Raw genomic sequence first — 14,038 nt, 5'->3', positions numbered from 1 at the left:
TCGTTGGGAGACGACCTGGGATTTCTACTCCTAGTATTTTAATTTTCAATATTGTGACAACCCCTTTTAAATTGATAAGCAGATTTTCGGTTGGTTAAGGACTGTACTTGCAACGTGTCCCTATTAATAAATTCTTAACTCGCAAATTTCCGCCACGTCAATTTTTGGCGCCGTTGCCGGGGAGTTGCAACAGTGTGCTAATTTATTGATTGGTATTTATTTTAATTGCAATTTTTCCTTTTATTCTGTCACTATGAGCTGTACGTTTCTTTCGTTAAATGACGCGTTCACTACCTGATCCAAGCTGCCAGTATTTGACCCTGAGATTGAAAGAACTCTTTCATGTATAAGGCAAGCTCAGTGTCGGCGAGTCCTCTCTGAGGACGAACCTAAAATGTCATTTAAGGAAGAAGCAAGCTCCCTCTCTACTGATCCAGTTCATTTACGTGTAGGTGACATGGCAACACCCAGAAGAGTCACTATCCAGGAGGAAGGAGCCCCTGATTTTACACTCCAACTATTTCAGGCACACCACCCAGCAGTGGCTGTGGATTTCGAAATAAAGTCCTCGCTACTCAACTTGATGCCCAAGTTTCATGGCTTACCTGCTCAAGAGCCTATCAAGCACCTTAGGGATTTCCAGACTGCTTGTTCTACTATTAAGCGTGATTGCACTGATGAAATCTCTATTCTGTTGAAAGCCTTCCCATTTTTTCTGGAGGGAAAGGCAAGAGAGTGGTACTACACTCAACCCGGAACAACTGTTTCCAACTGGGATACACTTAGGAGAGAGCTTCTGGAGAAATTCTTTCCAGCTGAAGTTGCCGATAAGCTGAGGAAGGACATGTCTATGATCGTTCAGAATGAATCTGAGACCATCTATGAATAGTTGGAACGCTTCAATAATCTTCGAGAAGCATGCCCCTGTCATATGATTGACAAGATAGTGTTGCTCGGCTACTTTACACAGGGTTTGAAATCTCAAGATAGGACCACATTGGAAGGTTCTAGCAATGGTTCTATGAAAAAGTACAAGACTACGAAAGAAGCATGGCAATTGATCAGCGACTTAGCTGACTCTACTAGGAATCACAGGCAGAAACAAAGTTGGTCAAGAGCTGTTGCAGAGGTATCCACTAGTAAAGAGACTGTTGCTATAGCTCAGAGCTTATGTGAAATGACTAATTTGCTGAAGCAGATGCAACTGAATCAACAACAGCCTCAGCAAGTTCAGCCTTCTCCACCACAGCACAGCCAGCAGTTGGTTCCACAAAGAGTATGTGGAATCTGTGCAGATTATTGTCACTATACTGATGAGTGCCTGCAACTCCAACCGGAAGACAACACTGTAGCAGCCACTCATAACTTTCATGACCGCCCCAATCAAGGGTACAATCTAGGTGGCAACTATAACCAAGTATGGCAGGATAACTCTAACCAAGGCTGGAGAGACAATTCTAACCAGGGTTGGAGGGACAATCATAACAGAGGAGGCAGAGATAACAATGGAAATCAGAGGTGGAATAACAATAACAACTTTAGGCAGCAGAATCAGAATCAGGCCTACAAAGCACCTCATATAAGACAATCTCAAAATTCTCAGCGAACCTCTCAGATCACTTATCCCTCTTCATCCCTTAATGATGAGTTACTACAAACCATTGATCGGAGACAACAGGCTATGAAAAATAATTTCAATGCAACTCTGAATGTTTTGACTTCTGCTTTACAAACCCTTGTCTCACAGGTTGGATCACTGACCAACTCCAACAACCAGTCCTCAAGCTCTGGTGGACTCCCCTCTCAACCATTACCCAACCCAAAGGGTAGTATTAATGCCATCACCCTAAGGTCCAGAACCACATTGCAAGAGAGGAATCAGGAAGAGCCAAACCCACCTGAACACGCCTCAGTTGAAGAGGTAGTGGAAATAGAAGATGTTGAAGAACAGAAGAGCATGCAAGACATGGCTGAAGGAGAAGACGCCAAATCACAGAAAGAAGCACCCGGAAGAGTTTGAAGATAAGTACATAGGACAAGGTCCAAGTGTGGGGAATTCTGAGGACAATTCAGGTACTCTACCACTGCCACCAATTCCAGATAATCCAGAGCCAGACCATGAACAGAAGTTAGAATTGAAACCCCTCCTTCCACACCTTAAATATGCTTACCTCGAGGACAAGCAGAAGTTTTCAGTCATCATTGCACAGGACCTCACTTCTCAGCAGGAAGAGTAGTTACTTAGTGTGCTGAGGAAGCACAAGAAAGCAATTGGGTGGAGTTTAGCAGACATAGTAGGCATCAACCTTCAAGTTTGTGAGCACAGGATATTTTTAGAAGAAAGAGCAAGACCTGTTCGTCAATCCCAAAGAAGACTGAACCCCACTATTTTAGAGGTTATCAAGAAGGAAGTGACCAGACTATTAGAGGCAGGTATTATCTATCCCATCTCAGACAGTGAATGGGTGAGCCCAGTGCAAGTGGTGCCCAAGAAGTCTGGAGTCACTACAGTGAAGAATGAGCATGGAGAGCTATAGCAACCAGAGTACAGAACGCCTGGAGGGTCTGCATTGATTACAGGCATCTCAACTAAGCTACTCGTAAGGATCACTACCCTCTTCCATTCATTGATCAAATGCTGGATCACCTGTCAGATAAATCACATTATTGCTTTTTAGATGGTTACACAGGCTATTTCCAGATTCATATAGCTCCTGAGGATCAGGAAAAGACTACCTTTACCTGTCCTTTTGGGACTTATGCTTACAAGAGAATGCCCTTTGGCTTGTGCAATGCACCAGCTACTTTCCAAAGGTGCATGATGAGTCTTTTCTCTAATCTTATTGACGAATGTATGGAGGTTTTTATGGATGATTTTAGCATTTATGGTGATTCTTTTGACCTTTGCTTGGATAGTTTATCTAGAGTATTAGATAGATGTGTCAGTACAAATCTTGTATTGAATTTTGAAAAATGTCATTTTATGGTTAAACAAGGAATCGTACTGGGACATGTTGTATCTAATACTGGCATTTCTGTAGATCCAGCAAAGGTGGATGTTATTTCTAGTTTGCCTTACCCCTCTTCTGTGAGGGAAGTCCGTTCGTTCCTTGGCCATGCAGGTTTTTACTAAAGATTCATTAGGGACTTTAGTAAGGTAGCACTTCCCCTATCTAAGTTACTGCAGAAGGATATCGAGTTCGAGTTTAGTGAGGATTGCAAACAAGTGTTTGATAAGCTGAAAACCGCCCTGACTCAAGCTCCAATTGTGAGAGGACCGGACTGGAGCTAGCCATTCAAAATCATGTGCAATGCTTCCAACCATGCAGTAGGAGCAGCGCTGGCTCAGCGTGAAGGTAAGGACCCTTTTATTATTGCTTATGCGTCTAAAACTTTAGACGCCGCTCAGTCTAATTACACTACTACTGAGAAAGAGCTTCTTGCTATTGTTTTTGCTCTGGATAAATTCCGAGCCTATTTACTTGGTACGAAGGTAGTAGTGTACTCAGACCACGCAGCTCTAAAGTATTTATTAGCTAAAAAGGAATCTAAACCAAGGCTTATACGTTGGATACTGCTACTACAAGAATTTGATTTAGAAATAAAGGATAGGAGTGGTAACCAGAATCTAGTGGCAGACCACTTGAGTCACCTTGAACACATTAAGGATGACTGCACTCCTATAGCTGATAATTTTCCATTTGATAACCTACAAGCAGTATCTGAGGTAATCCCTTGGTATGCACCTGTAGCTAATTATCTAGTTAGCCGCACTTTTCCTCCACACTTTACTAAGCACCAAAGAGACAAGCTGAAAAGCGAGTCTAAATATTATATATGGGATGACCCATATTTATGGAGATGTGGCGCTGACCAGGTAATTAGAAGGTGTGTGCCTCAATCAGAATTCCAGTATATTTTAGAGGCTTGTCACTCATCTGAGAGTGGAGGACATTTTGGCCCTCAAAGAACAGCTAGAAAAATCTTAGACTGTGGATTTTGGTGGCCCACCCTTTTTAAAGGTGCTGCTGAATTTTGTAAATCTTGTCACCCATGCCAAAGGTTTGGTAATATATCCCAGAGGGATGAAATGCCTCAACAAACTATGCTTTTCTGTGAAATTTTTTATGTTTGGGGCATTGACTTCATGGGTCCATTTCCAAATTCTAATGGCCACCTCTATATATTGTTAGCTGTAGACTATGTTTCTAAATGGGTGGAAGTGATTCCTACCCGTACTGATGATGCTAATACTGTTGTTTTTTTTGTTAGAAACCACATTATTTGTCGCTTTGGATCACCACGAGCAATCGTGAGCGATCAAGGCACCCATTTTTGTAACAGGAGACTAATAGGATTACTAAAGAAGCATGGGATCATTCATAAAATAGCAACAGCCTACCATCCTCAGACTAATGGGCAACCCGAGGTGTCTAACAAAGAGATAAAGCACATTTTACAGAAGATAGTCAAACCTCATAGAAGAGACTAGAGCACCAGACTACAAGATGCACTCTAGGCATACAGAACAGCATACAAGACACCCATTGGGATGAGTCCTTTCCGCTTAGTCTATGGAAAGGCTAGTCACCTTCCAGTTGAGGTGGAGCACATAGGTTTTTGGGCAGTAAAGGAATGCAACATGGGATTTGAGAAAGCCGGTGCTGAAAGGAAGTTGCAACTGCAAGAATTAGAGAGCCTTCGTCTAGAAGCTTATGAGAACTCAAGACTGTACAAGGAAAAAATGAAGGCTGTACATGATCAACACATCAAGAGAAAGGAGTTTCAACCTGGGGCTTTGGTCCTTCTTTACAACACTAGACTGAGGCTCATGCCAGGCAAACTGGGATCAAGGTGGGAAGGTCCAAATAGAGTCGAGAGGGCTGAGCCGTACGGAGTTTTCTATCTAAGTCACCCTTCAAGCTCTGAACTCATCAAGGTTAATGGACACCGTTTGTAGCTCTACCATGGTGAGAAGGGGACGAAAAACAAGGGGTTAGATATCTTCCTCCTGGAGGGTCCACTCGCAACTGAAAACTGAGCTACTGAAGCGTCCAACTTAAGGACGTTAAAGCAAAGTGCTAGGTGGGAGACAACCCACCACGGTATGATCGTTCCTCTTCTTCTCCTTCTCTTCCCTCATCTATAACTCTTTTCCATACTACTGCCTTTATCTTGCACCTCATCTGCATACTGTATTTGCATAAAAAAAATCTTTATGCGACGCGACCGCACCATTAACGCGTCCGCGTCGCAGGTGGATCCGAGAATATAAGAAAGTGAACAGAGAGACACGCAAGAGCGTGGCTGGAGGCGTGCCTTTGGCACAAATCATCCAACGCGACCGCGTCACTGACGCGTCCACGTCAAGTGCAAAAACTGGCCTCCCACGCGTCCGCGTCACTCACGCGGCCGCGTGCCCTGGAATTTGACGTAAAATGGGTGCACGACCGAAAGTTGTGTTAGAGTGGTGCTGGATCGGTGCTAAACGCAGAAATTCTTCCCACGCGGACGCATGGCTCACGCGTTCACGTCATATCCTTCTAATGGTCACTCACGCGATCGCGTCACCCAAAATTTGGCAAAAATAAAATTCGAACAGAAAGTTGTACGAGCGCGCGGCTTCCCTCGAGCCAGTAGCATAACATGTGTCACGCGACCGCGTGACCGACGCGTCCGCGTCGATTCACTTAATGCGCATTCGCGCGAACGCGTCATCCACGCATCCGCGTCGCTTGCGCCGCACAGCTTATCCTAATTTGCCAAATACCTTATCTTTCTCTTCCCCAAATCCTACTTTTTCTTTTCCCTCCTTCTTTCTTTCTTCCCCCTTCTTCCTTCTTCCCTCCTTCTCACTTTCTACTTTCTCTCTCTCTTCCCACCATTATCAAGGTTTTTTTTTCTTTTCTTTTTTCCTCCTTACTTTTCTATTCTTCTTCTTTATTTATGTTTTCTTCTTCCCTTCTCTTTCTTTCTACCTTCATTGCATATGTTTTCTTTTTCTTTCTTTTTCTTTTTATTGGTGTTGGAAATTTATTTGGTCATTGTGAATTGTTACAAAATTATTTGGCAATTATATTTTTAAAAGGTTGCTTGCATGTTCAATTTATTATTTTCATTGGATTATTTACCATGCATGCTATGTGTTTGTGAAAAAGCCCATATGGCATCATGCACTTTTCTACATTATTCTATTCTACTATTCAATGCTTGCTTTTCACAAATTCCCTTTACTATTTTATTAATTGAATATAATTGTCAATACAAACATGATAGTTTGTTACGAAGTGATGTTTGATCTATGCTACTCATGCCCTTGCCGGCATGCCAATAAACATCTTCCATCTACTTATCCCCTACTGCACTTATTTTTTTCTCTTTGATGAACTTTTCACATGTTGTCATGACCATGTGTTTCCTGCATTCATCTTTACCGTGCATTGACTATCACTCACTGAACCCTCTCCCTTGCTCTATCTCTTTAGATTTAACTTACTTTCTCTTCCCTTTTTTTCAAAATGACCACCAAGAAAGGCAAAGAGAAAGCTACCCCTAAACCCACAGCAAGGAAAGGAACGAAGAGAGCATTAGTGGCAGAGCCTTCTTCAACTGCAGTCAAGCCCTCAACAAAAAGAATTAAAAAGATTATCAAGGTTGATAAAAAGGAGAGAGCCTTCCCAGCAAAGGACACTACACAATTTCCAAATCGCTACTGTGAGCAGATGTTTCCTATTCTGGCAGCTCGAAATTACAACAATGAACACCTTCTTATCCTTCCGCCTCGTATTGCTGAATTTGTTGAGCCACAAATTGCACAAAGACATTAGGGATTCTTAGAGAGACAGCCACGACAGGTTAATCTTTCTTGGGTTGTTGAGTTCTACTCCAACTTCCACCTGCCGACTTTGCAGTCCGTTTACTTACGCCAGAAGCAAGTCACCATTACAGAAGAGGCCATTCAGTAAGCCTTAGATCTTTCCCCTGCTCCAGAAGGATTGGACGCATTTCAGAAAGCCACCATCAAACGCCAGGCGTACACCTTTGATTGGGACGCTGTTCTCAGAGTTATCGCTCAACCTGGCAGCAAATGGATCTTCGGATACCATCGTTCCCGTCCTAAGGGATTCTCGGCTTCCACACTTACCTTAGAGGCTCACGTATGGACACAGATTATGTCCCATTACGTCTTCCCGAGTACTCATGAGTCCTCCTTCACCGCAGATATGGCCGTTCTACTATGGTGCATCCTCACAGACTAGCCTCTAAATTTACCTAGACATATCCAGAATGCTATGGAACACGTGCAGATAGTGGGCAACCTACCTTTCCCCGCTTTGGTCTCTGATCTTATCTCAGCAGCCAGAGTATCCTATAGAGCTGGAGACACCAAAGCCATTCTTCCACGGGATGATCAGTATGTCCCTAGCGGGTGATATCTCAGGCAACCACTTGCCACTACCAGCCAGTTCACCGAGGATGCTGTAGTTCCTCCACCATCTACTAGTCAGCTGCTGCATCAAATACTAAAGTGGTTAGACCAACAAGAAAAGAAAGCAAAGCTCCGAGAATGCCGCAACCACCGCCGTTTCAAACACTTCAAGGAGCTACTTACAGACAATCACAGACCCAATAATGATCCAGGCACTCCGAACTCCACTTCTTTCACCAGCACAGGGAGCCACGACGGTCCTGACTGTGGAGACACTACCACCAACCCACCACTGTTCCTGACAGATGGCACCGAGGACGGTGCAAATCCTTAAGTGTGGAGAGGTCGGTCAGTACCTGACGTCCGGAGGTAATTTTTCTTCCCTAAACACCAATAAATTAGGATATTTAGTTAGTTTTTCTTTTAGAATAGGATAAATTGCATAATAATAGATTAGTTGCATGCATGTTCTACTTGATTGAAAAGATAATAAGGTTCTTCTAAGACTCTATTTTTTTGGAACAAAAATTTCACTAATTTTAATTAAAATTTCTATGTTAAATTTGCTTGAAGCTGTATTTGGAACATGAATTTTAAAGCTAAAGAACACACAACCTGTGAGATTTGAGCCTTTATGCATGGTTACATTATTTAACCATATTTGTTTTATTCTTGTGTGTTTACTTCTCTATGATTGTAACCTATATTTTGTTCCATCTTATATGTCCAATGTTTAATATATTTATATGCTGCATATGATTGAGGCCATTAATTGTTTAGCTCACTTAACCAAATTAAGCCTACCCTTTCAATTACCTTTGTTAGCCACTTTGAGCCTTTAAATCCCATTTGTTCTATAATTTACCACATTACTAGCCTTAAGCGGAAAAACAATTATATACCCCAATTTGAATCTTTAGTTAGCTTAAGATAGAATTGTGTGTGCTAATTAAGTATGGGAAATTGTGGGAATAAAAGATAATAAGGGGATATGTCATGATAATATAATGGAAATTTGGACACCTACTCATGTGAAACTATGAAAATCAAAAATCCATGTGCATTGATAAGCTATGTTTTAAAAAAAATTTATCAATAAATAAATAAGGGGACAAAAATTACCCCAATGCTGAGTTAAGAATCCAAAGATTAATGCATATATGATAAAATTAAAATAAATAGTTGATACATGAGTATGGAATGTGAAAAAAAGATTCTGGGTAGCTAGGTACGAACTCTATAGTTATATAAAATACATAGGTTATGTTAGAGTTTGAGTTAATTAAAGATTCAATTTATAAGCTCACTTAACCATATATGTATCCTTACTCTTACCTTGGCCCCATTACAACCTTGAAAAGACCTCATGATGTTGCGTTGGTATATTAAATGTTGTTGATTGATTAGGAAAAGAACAAAATTTAGGGAGCATGATTAGAGAAGGATAGAGTGATTACCCTATACACTGGAGAGATTAGAGTATACATACATCATCAGTGAGGGTTCAATGCTTAAAATTCTATGTTTCCCGCTTTCATGAGCTACCTTCTTGCATTTTTATCTGTTCTTACTGAATGAGAATTGAATTAGTGAAACTTGATTTGTAATTGTTTGAAGAGCTTATTTATTCTTGATCAAGTAGACAAGAAACATATAGTTGCACTCACATATATAGGTTGCATTGCATTGCATGAGTTTTTACATGTTCCTACTCATTTATTCTATCTCCTTCAACTAAGCATGAGGACATGCTAATGTTTAAGTGTGGGGAGGTTGATAAACCACTATTTTATGGTTTACAATGTGTTTAATTGTGTGGTTTTATCATGGTCTTTACCCACTTATTCATATAATTAGCATGCATTTATATTTCCTTCCTAAAATTATTACATGATTCCTGGAGACCTTTAATTAGGTATTTTAATCCTCATTTGTTCCATTCTATGTCGTGATCTATGTGTTAAGTGTTTCAGGCTTTATAGGGCATGAATGAATGGGAGATTGGGAAGGAAGCTTGCAAAAATGGAAGGAATGCAAGAAATTGAGGAGATGACCAGCGAGAAGTGACGTGTACACGTCAGCGACGCGACGGCGCGGAAGAGAGATAATCACAGTGACGCGGCCGCATGAGTGACGCAGACGCACAGATTGGAAAAACAGAAGCGACGTGGAGGCATGGACGACGCGCCCGCATGGAAAAGCAAAATGCCGAATGACACGTCCGCGTGACGTGCGCGATCTGCAGAATTTTAGAAGTCGCTGGCAGAGTTTCTGTGCCGGATTTCAACCTAGTTTTTGGCCCGGAATTACAGATTAGAGTCAGGGAACATGCAGAAACGAGGGACACAATTCATTCTGCATAATTTTTAGTTTTAGATATGGATTTACTCCTCCCCTAGGTTTTTGACTCACTTGAGCATTCATAATTAGGATTGGAAGATTTTGGCTTTAGCTTTTGAGAAGAGTCTACCTCCGGTACTAGTCATCTTATTTTTTTATTTACTCTTTATATTTATTCTTCCATATTCTTAATCCCTCTAGAGTTGACATTGGATTATTTCTACAAGTTACTAATATAGACTATTTTTATTTTCAATTAATCCTTTTATTATTATTTACCATGTCTTCTTTTATTTTTACCATTGATTCTGCGAAGTTTATAATTATGATGAGTGAGTAGTCCCGTGACTTGATTGGGGGATGATTGAAGGGAACCCTTGAGTTGAACTACCCAAGAGAGAAATTATAATTGGGTTTATTGTTGAATCACCCTCTGATCATTAACTCTAGTCCTTCCCAAGGGAGAGGATTAGGACTTATGATTAGAAACAAATTTTTAACTTGCTTGACTTTCCTTTACCTAGTGAGGGTTAACTAAGTAGAGTAACTTCTAATTATTAATTAATCTTGAGAGTATTCCAACAAGAATAGGGCTTCCAACTAATCTACCCCCAGTCAAGGCTTTTATTTAAAATTAATTAAATTCTCTAATTTAAATTTCTATTTATCAACTCAACCATTTTTGAAAACCCCCGATTGATGGAATAGCACATCTTTTTGCAACTCGTTGGGAGACGACCTGGGATTCCTACTCCCAGTATTTTAATTTTCAATATTGTGACAACCCCTTTTAAATTGATAAGCGGATTTTCGATTGGTTAAGGACTGTACTTGCAACGTGTCCCTATTAATAAATTCTTAACTCGCCAATTTCCGCCATGTCAATAAACATATAGCATAAAAATCAAAAAACAGAGAAATAAGAACAAAAATTGAGTCCACCTTAGTGGCGTCTTCTTCTTGAAGGACCAATGATGTCCTTTAGCTCTTCTATGTCTCTTCCTTGCCTTTGTTGCTCCTCCCTCATTGCTCTTTGATCTTCTCTAATTTCATGAAGAATGATGGAGTGCTCTTGATGTTCCACCCTTAATTGATCCATATTGTAACTCAAATCTTCTAGAGAAGTGTTGAGTTGTTCCCAATAGTTATTGGGAGGAAAGTGCATCCCTTGAGGCATCTCCGGGATTTCTTGGTGATGAGCTTCCTCATGAGTCTCTTGGGATCCATGAATGGGCTCTCTTGTTTGCTCCATCTTTTTTCTAGTGATGGGCTTATCCTCCTCAATGGAGATGTCTCCTTCTATGATAACTCCAGCTGAGTAACATAGATGACAAATAAGATGAGGAAAAGCTAGCCTTGCCCTAGTGGAGGGCTTTTCGGCTATTTTGTAGAATTCAAGGGAGATGACTTCATGAACTTCTACTTCCTCTCCATTCATGATGCTATGAATCATGATAGCCCGATCCACAGTAACTTCGGATCGGTTGCTAGTAGGGATGATGGAGCGTTGGATGAACTCCAACCATCCTCTAGTCACATGCTTACGGTCCAGTCTTCTCAATTGAACTGGCTTGCCTCTTGAGTCTCTTTTCCATTGAGCTCCTTCCACACATATGTCCATGAGGACTTGGTCCAACCTTTGATCAAAGTTGACCCTTCTAGTGTAGGGGCGTTCATCTCCTTGCATCATGGGCAAGTTGAATGCCAACCTCACATTTTTCGGACTAAAATCTAAGTATTTCTCCCGAACCATTGTAAGATAGTTCTTTGGATTTGGGTTCATACTTTGATCATGGTTCATAGTGATCCATGCATTAGCATAGAACTCTTGAACCATTAAGATTCCAACTTGTTACATGGGGTAGGTCAGGACTTCCCAACCTCTTCTTTAAATCTCATGTCGGATTTTCGGATACTCATTTTTCTTGAGCTTGAAAGAGACCTCAAGGATCACCTTCTTCATGGCCACAACATCATGGAAGTGGTCTTGATGGGCTTTGAAGATGAATCTCTCCCTCTCTCATGACTCGGAGGTGGAAGCTTTTGTCTTCCCTTTCCCTTTTCTAGAGGATTCTCCGGCCTTAGGTGCCATCAATGGTTACGGAAAAACAAAAAGCTATACTTTTACCACACCAAACTTAGAAAATTGCTCGCCCTCGAGCAAGAGAAGAAAGAAGAGAAGAAGAAGAAGAAGAAGAAGAAAATATGGAGGAGAGGGGAAGCGGTGTATTTGGCCAAAAAGGAGAAGAGAGGGTTGTGTTGTGTGAAAATGAAGAAGAATTGAGGGGTTTATATAGTGAGGGGAGAGGGAGTAGGTTCGGCTATTTAGGGTAGGTTTGGGTGGGAAAGAAATTTTGAATTTTGAAGGTAGGTGGGGTTTATGGGAAAGAGCGGATGGATGTGAGTGGTGAAGAGGTGATGGGGAGGAGAGATTGAAGTGATTGGTGAAGGTTTTTAGGAAAGGGTGTTATAGGAGTATGAGGAGGGAAGGTGAGTGGAGGTAGGTGGGGATCCTGTGGGGTCCACAGATCCTGTGGTATCAAAGATTTACATTCCTGCACCAATTTGGCATGTAGAATGCCTTTGCATATAATTCTGGCATTTAAACGCCGAAGTGATGCTCAATTTGGGCGTTCAACGCCCAATTGCAGCATGTTTCTGGCGTTGAACGCCAGTTCCATGCTTGTTTCTGGCGTTCAGTGCCAGCTTTCCTCAGGGTGTATTCCTGGCATTTGAACGCCAGGATGTTGCTTGTTTTTGGCATTCAACGCCAGATCCATGCTCTGTTCTAGCGTTGAACGCCAGCCAGATGCTCCTTATTGGCGTTTGAACGCCAGTAAGTCCTTCCTCCAGGGTGTGATTTTTCTTCTGCTATTTTTGATTATGTTTTTAATTTTAGTATTTTTTTCGTGACTCCACATGATCATGAACCTAATAAAACACAAAAGAACAATAAAATAAAAATAAAATTAGATAAATAAAAATTGGATTGCCTCCCAATAAGCGCTCCTTTAATGTCACTAGCTTGATAGTGGGCTCTCATAGAGACTCACAGATGTTCAGAGCATGATGAGGGCCTCCCAACACCAAAATTAGAGTTTGAATGTGGAGGCTTTTCAACACCAAACTTAGAGTTTGGTTGTGGCCTCCCAACACCAAACTTAGAGTTTGAATGTAGGGGCTTTGTTTGACTCTGTATTGAGAGAAGCTTATCGTGTCTCTTTTCCATGTTTACAGAAGGATAACATTGGATTTTAAACACAAGGTAGTCCCCATTCAATTGAAGGACTAATTCTCCTCTGTTAACATCTATCACAGCTCCTACTGTGGCTAGGAACGGTCTTCCCAAGATGATGCATTCATCTTCCTCCTTCCTAGTGTCTAAGATTATGAAATCAGCAGGGATGTAAAGGCCCTCAACCTTTACTAACACGTCCTCTACTAATCCATAAGCTTGTCTCACTGACTTGTCTGCCATCTGTAATGAGAATATGGCATGTTGTACCTCAATGATCCCTAGCTTCTCCATTACAGAGAGTGGCATAAGATTTATGCCTGACCCTAGGTCACACAGAGCCTTGTCAAAGGTCATGGTGCCCATGTATCTAGTTCACTAATAAGCAAGGGAGGTTCACCTTCCCAAGTCTCATTACCAAACAACTTGGCCTTCAGCTTCATGATAGCTCCTAGATATTGAGCAACTTGCTCTCCAGTTACATCTTCATCCTCTTCAGAGGAAGAATAGTCTTCAGAGCTCATGAATGGCAGAAGGAGGTTTAATGGAATCTCTATGGTCTCTATATGAGCCTCAGATTCCTTTAGGTCCTTAATAGGGAACTCCTTCTTGGTTGGGAGATGTCCCATGAGGTCTTCCTCATTGGGATTCACGTCCTCCCCTTCCTTCTTGCATTCGGTCATATTGACTATATCAATGGCCTTGCACTCTCTTTTTGGATTCTCTTCAGTATTGCTTGGGAGAGTACTAGGAGGGGTTTCAGTGACTTTCTTACTCAACTGGCCCACTTGTGCCTCCAAATTTCTGATGGAGGACCTTGTCTCACTCATGAAACTTAAAGTGGCCTTAGACAGATCAGAGACTAAGTTTCCTAAATTAGAGGTGCTCTGGTCAGAATTCTCTGTCTGTTGCTGAGAAGATGATGGATAAGGCTTGATATTACTAAGCATATTTCTTCCTCCATTATTAAAGACTTGTTGAGGCTTTTGTTGATCCTTCCATGAGAAATTTGGATGATTTCTCCATGATGAATT

General features: G+C 41.3%; 1 protein-coding gene across 1 annotated transcript; it reads left to right on the top strand.

Annotated features, from left to right (window-relative positions):
* Window positions 1-4,642: 4,642 nt before the first annotated feature.
* LOC130980957 (uncharacterized) lies at window positions 4,643-4,960 on the top strand. The gene has a single exon (XM_057904596.1). It carries the CDS (start codon window positions 4,643-4,645, stop codon window positions 4,958-4,960), a length of 318 nt encoding a protein of 105 aa, XP_057760579.1.
* Window positions 4,961-14,038: the final 9,078 nt, after the last annotated feature.

This window comes from Arachis stenosperma, chromosome 5 (genome assembly GCF_014773155.1).
Source record: "Arachis stenosperma cultivar V10309 chromosome 5, arast.V10309.gnm1.PFL2, whole genome shotgun sequence".
NCBI classification, from domain to species: Eukaryota; Viridiplantae; Streptophyta; class Magnoliopsida; order Fabales; family Fabaceae; genus Arachis; species Arachis stenosperma.
The sequence above is the reverse complement of the archived record's forward strand: the minus strand, read 5'-3'. Positions and strand labels throughout refer to the sequence as shown.